The sequence below is a fragment of the Delphinapterus leucas genome, chromosome 1 (assembly GCF_059928025.1).
Source record: "Delphinapterus leucas isolate spDelLeu-1000000601 "Yukka" chromosome 1, BTC_Dleu_Yukka2, whole genome shotgun sequence".
NCBI lineage: Eukaryota > Metazoa > Chordata > Mammalia > Artiodactyla > Monodontidae > Delphinapterus > Delphinapterus leucas.
Window position 1 is genome coordinate 92,763,973 of NC_143129.1, and position 14,278 is coordinate 92,778,250.

Sequence of the window (14,278 nt, forward strand, 5' to 3'; positions counted from 1 at the left end):
TTAAGGAGAGTGGTTCCATGGTGGCAGGAAAGATGAGAGACATAGTGGGGCACAACTGGCTAGTGTTGGTCCTACAGCCAGGCAGGGGTGAGTGAGATCACCTTCACCTGGCTGGCTCACCTTAGACAAATTAGATAACGGTCTGAGTTTCAATTTCTTCATTTTAAAATGGAGACAATTGTAGTACTTAGGGCATTGGACAGATTAAAATTAAATTAGATAATCCATGTTAACCTGGACACCTGTGACCTGGTAAGGCTCAATTATACTTTGTCATTTGGAAAGCTTTCTGGAAGAGGTAGGTTTCAATGGTTCCTATAATGGTAGAAGGACAGAAGCTTTTTCATGCTGTGGGTCAGAACTGCTTACACATGACGATTTATGCAGACCTCTGTTGCACTTGTATCAGCCTGAATGCCTTTGTTTTCTGTTCTGACCCCTGCTCACTCCCTTGGTTACACTCAGCATGGCATAGGTCCTGATGCACCGCTGTCCCTAACCAGCTGTGTGTTCCAGGGGCAGCCTCTCAAGTGGACGGCACAGCTTGGGCCACCCCCGCAGGCAGAAATGGCAGGGAAGTTGGGTGCCCAATTTACAGCTAGTTAGCTAGTCATCGCTGTGATGATCGGACTTGAAAATCTAGCTAGCACTATCTTCATATCTCCTCTTCCTGCCCCTTACAGACTACTGGATTTCATCAGCGTCTTGTCTTATGACTTACATGGAAGCTGGGAAAAGTTCACAGGACACAATAGCCCGCTGTTCTCTGTGCCCAAGGACCCTAAATCTTCGGTAAGAAAGAGAAAGCTCTCATGTGGCCCAGAAATCTGTCCCTGAGTCAGGCCATTGGCTCCTGGTAAGAAGGAGGGGTTTGTGTTCTTCCTGCCTGCAGGCATATGCCATGAACTACTGGCGGAAGCTTGGGGCAGCACCTGAGAAGCTCCTTATGGGGCTCCCCACCTATGGACGTACTTTTCGCCTCCTCAAAGCCTCTAAGAATGAGTTGTGGGCAGAAGCTGTGGGACCGGCATCTCCAGGGAAGTACACCAAGCAAGCTGGCTTCTTGGCTTATTATGAGGTGACAGGAAAGGGGAGCTCTGTCTATTAGTTAGGGCTCTCACACCCCAGCCCAGGGCAAGAGCAAGGACAGGGAGAAAGGCAAGAGTGAGGGCTAGAGACAGGACAAGGAGGTGGTTTACTGGGGCAAGGAAAACCCACTCTCTGGGATATTCTCTGTTTCTGTGGGGAAGTTATTTGAGTCCTTTGTTAGGGGTGAGGGACTAGGTGGAGTCTGAATGGAGCGGGACAGATATTTTACCCCTTAGAAGAATCTTAAAAGATATTGAAGTCAATCCTGACTTAATATATGGCCTAAACATAATTAATATTTGCAATATATATATATATATACACATATATACATATGTACATATATGTATACATATATACATATGTACATATATATATATATATATAAAATTTCAAACATTTGCCAAGGTAAAAGACTAGTATAATGTCCTCTCACTCTCCCTGATTTCCAGATACCCCTCACCCAGCTTCAATCAATAACCACTCATGGCCAATCTTGTTTCTTCCCTGCTCCCTGAATCGCTCCCTCCCACTACTAGATAATTTTGAAGTAATTCAAGGCATCTCCCATCACAGATTCTCTCTCCTCTACCCTAATTCCACTCCCTAATCCCCATCTCAGCAAAGCTTACTGTTGACTGAAGGAAAGAGACATGGACCCAAGGGATGTGAAACAAAAGAGAAGACAGTAAGGGGCACCGAGTGGGTGGCTATATTACCTGGGAAGGTCTTATGGCACAGGTGGATTTTGAGCAGATCTTTGAAGCACAGGTAGAGTCCTGATGGGCAGGAATGACAAGATGGGAAGGACCTCCTAGGCAGAGAACAGCAGGCACATAGACACAGGTGTGTAGGGGCGCCAGGGGGTGAGCTGTGTCTTTACCTGAGGTAGTAGTGGAGGTGCTGGTGTCTCTCCAATCTCTATTCTGTGCTGGCTGCCTGGAGATGTTTTCCTGCTAGTCCAATGAAGCATGGTTATGAGTGATAACATAGTTGAAGGAGTGTTCTTGAAGGACATTATGGGTCAAAGAAATTTTGGTAGACTAAACTTTTAATTAAAAAAACAAAAACAAAAACAAACCTTACACATTAATGTCTGCAGCCCAACTTGAACACATCTACGTCTTTGCAGTCTATGGTCTCCAGCTCAGGGATGGGTACCCAGTCCACACTCAATGCTTCTTTGATTGCAATAATCTAGTTCTCCCTACCTTCAAGACCTTTATATTTATTATAGATTCGAAAGTTAGTTTGATAACTACCTAGATGGGGCAGTTTATGTTGGTTTTAATGAACAGAGGAGATACTTGTTCATGAAAATTCTTTGTAAAAGATACAGGTTTGGTCCAGAGTCAAGTCTGTTACTGTAGTAGTTTGGTATTGACATTATTTACCAAACCCTGGTTTGGTTACTTAAGGATGTCAGCCACTCCTTGGTTCTCTCTCTGTTTATCCATCATGGATGTCAGAGGAAGGAATGTGCAGTAGTAGGAATTTTGCAGAATAGAGAGAAGGTCCTTTGTGAGTGGCTTCCCCACCCCCTCTTTGGTCTACCTTCTTCTCACTCCCTAGTGAGGGATTCTTGGGTTCTTTATCCTTGCTGGCGCTTCCCTCCATGGCACTTCACAGAACTGACCTGGTGATCTTCTTGGCAGATTTGCTCCTTCATCTGGAGAGCGAAGAAGCGCTGGATTGATGATCAGTATGTCCCATATGCCTACAAGGGGAAGGAGTGGGTTGGCTATGATGATGCCGTCAGCTTCAGTTACAAGGTGAGACCTTGTTCATTTCTTGCTCCAGCATAGAGTTTCCCTCTGCTTCCATGAGGCCTTTGTCTGTACAGTGTGTGAGTGTATGTGTGTGTGTACCTATAAAACTGGCAGGTTAACTTGTGAGCCTGTAAGTAGAAAAAAATCTCAGAATCTTCAGTTTCAAACTTAAGAATTATGGGGTTCATTCTTATTTTACATTTGGGAGAAGTAAAGCCCAGAAGGAGCCAACTGATTTGGCCTTGGAGCTGTTTGGATGTGACAGATTGTATCTTTTCCATCAGCCTTACAGAAAACACTCATAAAGTAATAATACAACCTGGATTCAAGGCTAAACCTCCTCCTTTTAGTTATATCTGGATAAAAGCCTTTATTTTCTTATATGTGTAGAAGGTACAATGTTATCTGCTCTACTCCTCCTTTCTAGCATCACTACGGTATAAGGTGCGTTGATGTGATTTTTAAAAAATAAAGCAAAATATCTATCATTTAATATGATGATAGTGGTGACTAGCCGGCTGGGGAGCCAGACAGTATTTAACATTTATGAACATTTACTATGTGCAAAGCATTGCTCCAAATATTTTACATGTAGGAATTTAAAAATTGTTTTTCCAATCGTGGCAAATTACATACAACATAAAAGTCACCATTTTACCCATTTTGTTACAGTTCAGTAGCATTAAGTACATTCACAGTGTTGTGTAACTAGCACCCTTATCCATCTCAGAACTTTCTTCCCAAAGAAAGTGTTGAAGTAATTCAAGTAATTCCTTCAGTCTTCCCAACTGAAACTCCACACCCATTAAATAACTGCCCATTCCTCCCTCACGCAGCTCCTGCTAATCCCATCTCTGCCTTCCGTCTCTATGAATTTAACTACTCTAAGTACTTCTGTGAGTGGAATCATAGTATTTGTCTCTTGGTAACCGGCTTATTTCACTTACCATAATGTCTTCCAGTTCCATCCATGTTGTAACATGTGCATGTAGGAGTTCTTTGGATCCTAAAAATGTTGGAAATGTTATTATCCATTTTTTTTTTACACGTGAGGCAACTAAGACACATAGCCTTATGTAACTTTTTTCAAGATCCCATAGCTCATGAGCAGTAGAGGCTAGATTCGGATAGGGACTGCATGCCTAGCCATCCTGCCATATTGCCTTCTGAGAGCCCATCTGTTTTTGCCATTGTACCTAGTACAGTGGGTTGACTGACTACTGCTTTTACAGGCGTTTTTCATAATGAGAGAGCATTTTGGGGGGGCCATGGTGTGGACATTGGACCTGGATGACGTCAGGGGCACTTTCTGTGGAACTGGCCCTTTCCCCCTTGTCTACACATTGAATAATCTCCTGGTGAAGGCTGGTGAGTAGCTATGACCTGGAAACTGGGGTTGGCTGTTGCACACCCAGCTACTGGTGCGTGCTTTCTGTTAGATCTAAAGGCTTTGGTGAGGCAACGTGACACTGAAAGAGGAGAATAAACTTTGATGCCACGCTAGTCTGCTTTCTAATCTTGGTTTGAATGCATGCTCTATTTGACCTCTGTGAGCTTTGTTTTCCCCATTGACAAAATGGGAGTAATCCTTACACTCAGGACATTATACAAACTAAATGAGATATGGAATGAAAACATGCTGGCTCACAGTGAACACAATATATGTTAGTTTATTTCTCTATTTCTTTTTTCTGTTTTCATGGAACAAGAGCCAGAAAAGGAAATTAGGTTTCTTTTTGATATCTCTTTGATAGTAGAGACTGCCTTGGCAGTTAGGAGATGGAACCTGGCATGCTAGAGCTGCAACAATCTTGGAGGTGGTCTATAACCCTCATTTTGTGAGGAGACTAGGGCTCAGAAAGATAATACAGCCAGTCAGGGGTGGAAATGGGACTCCAACCCAATTTTTTACAGCATGCTGTCTAGAGCAGCTTCCTGGCCCTCAGCCTTGTTCCTGGTGCCTCCCAGGACGGGGGGACACAAAAGGGTTCTCCTTGAGGATTCCACAAGTAAGAAATAGGCTTTGGGGGCAAGGTCTTACTCAAGGTGCAAAGGTCAAATCAAGGGCTTAAGCATAGAGAACTGGCAGGCTCATCCTTGGGGTTACTCACTGGAAATGTAACAGACCCACTGAGTGCCCATGGGTCCCTGGGATCATGTTAACATGATGAGGTAGGGGAGTAGGGCTTCCATGTGTTGAGATTTTGTCTATGTCCTCAAGTGGGTGCATTAGGAAATCCTCCAATTCTGGTTTGGGAGCAGGTACTTCAGCCCTGGAGTGGGTCTAGTCCTGCCGGTCATAGGATGGGAAGGAAGGGGTAGGAATCTCAACCTTTTCTGATGATTTCCTCTAGAGTTCAGCTCAACTCCTCCACCAAAATTTTGGCTCTCAACTGCTGTGAATTCTTCGAGAATTGGCCCAGAAAGGCTGACTGTGATCAAGGATTTGACCACTGATTTGGGGATCTTGCCCCCAGGAGGGGAGGCTGTGGCCACCGAGACCCACAGAAAGTCTGAAACTATGACCACAGTCCCCAGAGGTGGGCTTGTGACCCCTACAAGGGAAACTCTGTCCTTTGGAAAACACCCCCTAGCTGCAGAATGGAAGACTGAAACCCCTGGAGAGGAGACCATCACCCCTGTGGGCCACCAGGCTGTGACCCCTGGAGGGGTAACTGTGGCTCCTATGCATCTTCAGACTGGAGAGAAAATCATGCCCCCAAGAAGGAAGGCTGAAGCCCCTGAGAATATGACCATCCCCTCAGGAAAGATGACAGTCACCCCTGCTGGGCAGACTGAGACTCTTGAGAAGAGAATTTGACTTCTGAGGTGGACCCTGAACCCCTGGTGGGTTACTTTAGTCTTCACACAGAAGCTGAAAACTGGATGCTGCTCTCTGGTTCTGTCATCTCGCCCCCAGGACACACTCCTCTTGCTTTTGACAAGCCCTTTGTTCCCACTGATGGAATCATTCCTCTGATGACTCAGTAACCCTTCCAGTGAGTCCTCTCTCTCTAAAGAAGGAAAATCCAGAAAACTGCTGTGGACCGAGGATCCTAAGATCTGTTGTTGGCAGAAACTGGGGAAAGTCCTTGCCTTTTCTTCTCGGTCCCCTGACCAAAGCTGCCTGTGCCCAGCCATTCATAAACCATTCTTGGGGCAAAGCAGGCCCCAGGCCACACTGAGTTAATCTCTCTTCTGTTGAATAAACTGGAAGCATAAGAATTCATTTGAGTTCTCTGAAGTTCTTTTCTTGAAATGACCTGTGCTAGCCAGTTATCACCTTCTCCCTTTCAAGGTCACTTTCCTCTCCTGCTATTTTTGGAAAGAGGGAGTTTGTGTCTAGCCCATGCTGATGTGGATTCCAGTGTCCATTATGTGCTTCCCTCTCTGCCATGAACAACTGCTGACTTCACTGTTGGTCAGAGCCAGAATCTCCTCTAGAGAAGTTTTCCATACTCCCCAAGGGGGCTGAGAGAAGGAGGAGGGTGTTGTGCCTTCCAATTATATTCCCTACTTTGTAAAGTCTTAGCTGTCTCTGAAAAAACACCCCCACCTATTCTCTCCATAAGAAGTGGTGGAGGGGAAGACAAAATCATTATTTTTTGTGTTACCTGCAAACTTCTAGGTCTCCTCCAGAAACACCAGTTCCTATACTACACACTGCAGTCCACCTACAGAGTATTTTCCTGGGCATGATTGACCCTCATAGTCAATATAGACACAGGACCAATTTCTAGACCCCCTTTTCTGGGAAACAGTGATGCTAGTGAGTGTCAGATCTACCACCAATATTACCTTTTCTTTTGGAAGTGCAGCCTCCAAGACTTTAAGATAAGGGTCTCATTAAAATACCTGTGGGAGCAGGCACCTATCATAAATGATTAAAGCAGGTGTAGTCTGTATCCACACATGTGTGGGCACATGTCCCCAGGACCATGTTGCCACACCATAAATCCCAAATCAGTTAAGCTGCAAAACAAACCAACCTCAAAACTTAGTGGCTTACAAAACAGCTATTTATTTAGCTCATAGATCTAATATTTGGTAATTTAGGCTGTGTTCAACTAGGTGGGTTTTTTTTTTTTTGGAAGAATTATTACTTTTTTAAAATTGAAAAACCAGGTCGTTTTTATGGTCTGAACTGGTCTTGGCTGGAATGGCTCAGGCATCTTCAGTCAGCTAGTGGGTTGGGTTGGGGTGGACTGGTTTGTCATGGCCTCAGCTGGGCTGACTGAGGTCTCTTTGCATGAGAACTTGCATTCTTCAACTGGCTAGTTTACATGGTTGTGGTCTCATTGTTACTAGAAAGCAAGAGAGAAATCTCCAATAGACAATTTTTAAGTCTCTGCTTGAATCTTATTTACTGTTGTTCCATTGGCCGAAGCAAGTCAAATGACCAAACACAGAATTAGAATGGTAGGGAATTATCCAAGTGGACACAGGGAGGCAAAAATAAACTGGAGGATATTACCGCAATAACCTACCATACAAGCTCAATATTCCTGTGTTTAAGAGAAGCTAAACTTACAGGTGTGTGTGTGTGTGTGTGTGTGTGTGCGCGCGCACGTGCTTTGATAGCGCAATTGGATCAAAGGGTTCCATGTTCGTATTAAGGTTTGATGGAATAGAGGTGGGTTGTCATTTCATTCTGGACACTGGATTATCTTGTTTCTTCTTCTACTTTTTGTATAAACCCTATACTCATCTCCTTAAAGGTTAGGGCTTATATATTTAATTGGTCTCTCTTATAGTATAGAAAAGAGATAGAGGTGGAGCTTTTTCCACTAGCTCCTATATGGACAATAAATATTTCTGGTGAATCTTTGTGATATTTTTCTGTCCCCTTTTCTACATGTGCTTTATTCAAGGGTAATTTGTCTGGCCATTTCTATTTATCTCTATATTTTAAAAATCTTACTTATAAGCTTCTGGGAACTTAACGTTTTAGCTGTAAGTTGGTTGGAACTTCCAACTTCATCATCTCTTTCAAAACATAGATCAGTGGGCAGTAAAGTTTCTACCCTGTATTGGTCACAAGTAAAGGGGAAGCGGGGAGTTCAATGTTGAGGTCACACATTCTCTTGTGAACTTGTTCTGGAAGTGAACTCATTCTGCAACGAAACCTGACAAATACTGGTTTTATTCTGGTAGGCCATGGACTCAGGTAAATATTAGGATTTTTATACTATGACATATATAAAAGTAAGGACAGATATTGAGGGTAAATAGCAGTCTTTGCCATACCTCTGCCCTTTTGGCTATTCAAATATCTGTGCAAACCCTTCTTTTATGTTTAGAACCACTTATTATCTTCCTGGAAATTGACTCCAAAGTCCCTTCAATTACTGCCTGCAGCTCAAAGGCCAAGGTTTTTGGGTGGTACACAGTCCTCGTGATTATGTCCTAAGTTGACCCCCATGGACTGATAACCTATAAACTACAAGGCAAGTTATTTTCATCTCCCCCAGTAAAAATTCCCTTTGGAAAAATAAAAGAATGGGAAACATTACAAAGTTCATATCCTGTTGACTATGAATTACAAAGACTCCCTCCTTGGCAGGGTGTGAGTTCTTTGGTTAGTTCACCTGCCAGCCCCTAGTTCTCTCTGATAGGAATCTCTTGTCCATTTCAGAGAAGAAGCAGAGTGTGTGGTTAATGTGTGTATCCAGACCAGACTGTGTTTATTCTGATCTTTGCTTTTTTGTGACTTTGGGTAGGTTACTTACCTTCTTCAGGCTCCAGCTGCCTTGTTGGTAAATGTGAGGACTCAGTGTGTGAATTAATATGATTAAAACACTTAGAAGAGTGCCTGGCACATGATATGCTTGCCATATTCCTGACTGCTTTCTCGGAGCCTTCTCTTGCCCATTTCCTTCATGACCGCTTCTGAAGCAGGCTTTGGAGAGTCTACACTTCCAATGGGCTGTGCAGTATTTGTAGCTTGTTTTTTTTTGTTGTTGTTGTTTTTTTTACAGCATTATTATTTCTACTTCTGTATACACTACAGTGTGCTTACCACCAAAAGTTTAGTTTCCATCCATCACCATGTAGCTTGTTTCTTGATGGTGCACTTTTGGGGGGTGAGGAGTTGTTTTAAGATTTGAAAAATCACAGAAGCTTCAGGCTGAGCTAGAGTGCTTTAGAAATACAAATTCCCCAAAGCATGGCAGGGATAGAAATATACGAACAGAATCCAAATTTAAAGTAAGATGATGCTAATAATTGTCAGGCTGAGAAATCACACAACCCAAGAAGATGATGTTCATTTTCTGTTTTACCCCACTGTACCTGCTCTGGGGTGGTCAGTAGAGCTGGATCTCTCTCTCTCTCTCTCCTCTCTCTCTTACACACACACACACACACACACACACACACACACACACAAAATCTCTGCCTGCTTTTATTTGCCTTAATTTTGCAGACAATCTTCTTCATCTGATCAAGTCGATTGCTGCTGGAATCCCCAAAGTAATAGCTTCCCAGTGGAAGGAATACTTATCTCACGTGATAACTCTATGTCAGTTGCAAGAAAGACCCTGGTGGCCTCATGAGGATCATGTGCTAATCCTGGTATCAGTCATTGTTTCTAGGGAATGAGGCTCCAAAATTTTTCTGGGCCTAAATAATGTACCCATCACTGAGACCAGAAGTGGGAGAGGGAGCACTAACAGGGTTTGCCTCTCTTGAAGGAAGTGAAGGTAGGGGAAGGGTGAATTCCTAGGGAAGGAGTTTGGAGCTGAAAAAATCTAATATAACTCATGGTATTGTTGTGAATGCTTGTTGAACTATAGTATATAAATACTATATCTAAAACGAAAACAAAAACACTAATTTGAAAAGATACATGCACTCCAGTGTTCATAGCAGCATTATTTACGATTGCCAAGATATGGAAACAACCTAAGTGTCCATCAACAGATGAATGGATAAAGAAGATGTGGTATATATACACAATGGAATACTACTCAGCCGTAATAAAGAATAAAATTTTGCCATTTGCAGCAACATGGATGGACTTGGAGGGCATTATGCTATGTGAAATAAGTCCAACAGAGAAAGGCAAATACTGTATGATATCACTTATTATATGTGGAATCTAAAAAATACAACAAACTAGTGGATATAACAAAAAAGAAGTGGACTCACAATTACAGAGAACAAACTAATGCTTACCAGTTGGGGGTGAGGGAACAAAAAAGGGGTAGGAGAGTGGAGATACAAACTATTGGCTTAAGGATATATTGTGCAACACAGGAAATATAGCCAATATTTCACAATAACTGTAAATGGAAACCTTTAAAAATTATATTAAAAAATTAAAAATATTTTAAAAATTTAAAAAGTAAAGAATTATGGAGAGCAATCAATGAAATACCTTCTAACTATACTTAATATATGCAAAAAATAAAAATTATAAAAATACAAAGCCTGGGCTTCCCTGGTGGCACAGTGGTTGAGAGTCCGCCTGCCAATGCAGGGGACACGGGTTCATGCCCTGGTCCAGGAAGATCCCACATGCCGCGGAGCGGCTGGGCCTGTGAGCCATGGCCGCTGAGCCTATGCATCCGGAGCCTGTGCTCCGCAACGGGAGAGGCCACAACAGTGAGAGGCCCACGTACCGCAAAAAAAAAAAAATACAAAGCCTATAAGTTATATAATCTTGCTGGTCTATAAAGTTAATTAATATAGTCTATCCAATTATAAATAAAAATGTACCTCTAGAATTCTGAAAATAAGCACGTATTTTAGCTGTTCCTCCAGAGGGTCATTTGTTCATTTATTAACAGCAGAGTCAATAGCACAATGCTTTAAATAAACATGTGTCAATAGGCCTTACAATCATGCTTATATTGGTATCAAGTACCATAGTCCAGTAGTGCCACATATGGTGCTCTGGTGTGGTAAGGCATGTCATAAATAATTCGATAGAATAATAGTTAAAATACTGAAGGTAGTGACTATGTACTGCTTTAATATAATTGAAGACTCAAGAGTTTTCCTATTTTACCATTATAGTCCTTTTCATTTCAAATGTTTTCTTGAGCAGAAAATAATTTTCATAGCTACAATTAGCATGATGAGAATTGTGCAGATCCAGTGCAGGTCCTTTGGTTGTGTCTTGGCTGGTGAGGAACCATGTTGAGAATTGCCCTTCAGGCTACATTCATTCATCATAATGTTCTTTGAACTCATCACACAACTTTCCTCTTTTATGCTATTGCTCAAGCTTTTCTTCTGCCTCCAATGGCTCTTCCACTTCCCTTACTTCCTCATCTAGCTTCCTGTAGGATTGTTACTCAAATGTTACCTCTTCTGTGAAGCCTTTTTATCCCACCAGGAGCTATCCCTTCCTCTCTGCTTGCTTTATGAATACTCTTAATTTCACTCTCATTCATTCAACATCCATTTGAATGCCTAGAGTGATATTCAAGCCACATAGACTCATAATTTGAATATGTTTCAGTCATTCCAGCAGGAATGCAGAGGTTTACATACAAGGACCATTTCGTAATTATCTTTGTACTCCCAGAGCTTAGTGCAGAGGTGAGCACAGAGTAGGCATTCAATAAATTCATGAACTAAAAAAAAAAAAGAACATAGTGTGTCATGGACTATGAGAATCATATATGAAGGCTATAGGTGAGACTAATCAAAGCAAGAAGGAGGAAAAGGAGAAGAAGTAGAGAGTACACTGTAAATCTCAAAAAAGCACATACCTTCTGGAGCCAAAGAGCAAATTGTTCCATTGTTCTGGCATAAGTTGCCAGCAGCCATTTCCCAGTAGACAAGGGTGCCAGGATCCTTTGTCCCCAATGCATTTTACATTAGTTATCACATCCTAATCTTTAGTTTCCATCAGCAAAGCCATTAACTGCTTTTAAAATTGGCTACAAAGTGGATATTAAAGCCCGTGCACCACAATGAAGAGTAGGCCCCGCTCGCTGCAACTAGAGAAAGAAACGAAGACCCAACGCAGCCAAAAATAAATAAATTTAAAAACAAAAAAACATGCAGCAGTTAATTATATTTATTATGTTGTTACATGATATTTTTATCATTATATTACATCCCTAGTACTTATTTATCTTGTAACTGAAAGTGTATCTTTTGACCATCTTCATCGAATTCCCCCATCCCCCCACCCCTTACCTCTGGTAACCATAAATCTGACCTCTATTTCTATGAGTTTTTTATTTGTTCATTTATTTTTGAAGTATAATTGACCTACAACACTATGTTAGTTCCTGGTGCACAACATAGTGATTTGATATTTCTATGTATTACAAAATGACCACCAACGATAAATCTAGTTACCATGTTTCACCACACAAAAATATTACATTATTATTGACAATATTTCTCACTCTGTACATTTCATCCTTGTGACTCATTTATTTTGTAACTAGAAGTCTGTACCTCTTAATCTTCCTTACATTTTTCACTCATTCCCCTATCCTCCTCCCCTCTGGCAAACACCTATTTGTTCTCTGTACCTATGACTCTGTTTCTATTTTGTTATGTTTGTTCATTTGTTTTGTTTTATAGATTACACATATAAATGAAATAATATTATATTTGTCTTTCTCTGACTTATTTCACTTAGCATAATACCCTCTAGGTCCTTCCATGTTGTTGCAAATAGCAAGATTTCATTGTTTTTTATGGCTGAGTAATATTCCATTTTATATATATATATATATATATATATATAATATTTTCTTTATTCTTTCATCTATCAGTGGATACTTAGGTTGCTTCAACATCTTGGCTATTGTAAATAATGCTGCAATGAACATGGGGTACATACATCTTTTTGAATTAGTGTTATTGTTTTCTTTGGATAAATACCCAGGAGTGGAATTGCTGGATCATACGGAAGTTCTATTTTTAATTTTTTGAGGAACGTCCATACTGATTTCTATAGTGGCTGCACCAATTTACATTCCCACCAACAGTGCACAGGGTTCCCTTTTCTCCATATCCTCTCCAACACTTGTTATTTGTTGCCTTTTTTATAATAGGCATTCTGACAGGTGCGAGGTGATATCTCATTGTGGTTTTCATTTGCATTTCCCCGATGATTAGTGATGTTGAGCTCATTTTCATGTGTCTATTGACCATCTGTACATCTTTTGGAAAAATGTCTATTCAGGTCCTATGCCCATTTTAAAAATCGAGCTGTTTGCTTTTTGATGTTGAGTTCTATGAGTTCTTTGTATATTTTGGATTTTAACTCCTTACCAAATATATGGTTTGCAAATATCTTCTCCCATTTAGTAGGTGGCTCTTTTGTTTTGTTGATAGTTTCCTTTGCTGTGTAAAAGCTTTTCAGTTTAACATAGTCCTATTTTTTTGGTTTGTTTTTGTTTCCCTTGCCTGAGGAGACATATCTGAATAAATACTGCTAAGAACAATGTCAAACATCATACTGCCTATGTTTTCTTCTAGTAGCTTATGGATTCAGGTCTTACATTAAGTCTTTAATCCATTTTGAGTTTATATTTGTATATGGTATGAGAAAGTAGTCCAGTTTGATTCCTTTGCACATAGCTGTCTATTTTTCCCAGCACCATTAATTGAAGAGCCTGTTTTTTCTCCACTGTCTAATCTTGCCTCCTTGTCATAGATTAAGTGACCATAAAAGTGCGGGTTTATTTTTGAGTGCTCTATTCTGTTCCATTGATCAATGTGTCTGTTTTTGTGCCAATACCATCAAACGATTACTGTAGCTTTGTAGTATAGTTTGAAATCAGGGTGCATGATATCTTCAGCTTTGTTGTTCTTTCTCCAGATTGTTTTGGCTATTTGGGGTCTTTTGTGTTTCCACACAAATTTTAGAATTATTTTTTCTAGTTCTTTGAAAAATGCCATTGGTATTTTGATAAGGATTGCATCGAATCTCTAGATAGTCTTGGGTAGTGTGGTCTTTTTAACAATACTGATTCTTCCAGTCCATGACCTCGGTATATCTTTACCTTTGTTTGTGTTGCCTTCAATTTCTTTCATCAGTGTCATACAGTTCTCTGAGTACAGATCTTTTACCTCCTTGGTTAGATTTATTCCTAGGTATTTTTATTTCTTGATGCAATTGTAAATGGGATTGATTCTTAATTTCTCTTTCTGATACTTTGTTGTTAGTGTATAGAAATGCTGCAGATTTCTGTATATTAAATTTGTATCCCGCTACTTTACTGAATTTTTTTATTGGTTCTAATGATTTTTTAATGGCATTGTTGGGATTTTCTGTATATGGTATCATGTCACCTGTAAACAGGGACAGTTTTATTTTTTCCTTTGCAATTTGGACTCTTTTTATTTATTCTTCTAATATGATTGCTGGGGCTAGGACTTCCAATGCTATGCTGAATCAAGATGGTGAGTAGGGGCACCCTTGTCTTGTTCATTTTAGAGGAAAA

The 14,278-nt window shown here is 40.8% G+C and overlaps 1 protein-coding gene across 1 annotated transcript in view; it reads left to right on the top strand.

Moving 5' to 3' along the window:
- OVGP1 (oviductal glycoprotein 1) overlaps positions 1–12,530 on the top strand; it is a 30,681-nt gene extending 18,151 nt beyond the window's left edge. Inside the window, 7 exon segments of the mRNA XM_089918003.1 lie at positions 684–792; positions 893–1,078; positions 2,745–2,861; positions 4,091–4,226; positions 5,213–5,665; positions 5,668–5,817; positions 5,820–12,530. Of these exon segments, the coding sequence (XP_089774129.1) occupies positions 684–792; positions 893–1,078; positions 2,745–2,861; positions 4,091–4,226; positions 5,213–5,665; positions 5,668–5,817; positions 5,820–6,043 (1,375 nt within the window). The 3' untranslated portion in view covers positions 6,044–12,530.
- The last annotated feature ends 1,748 nt before the right edge of the window (positions 12,531–14,278 follow it).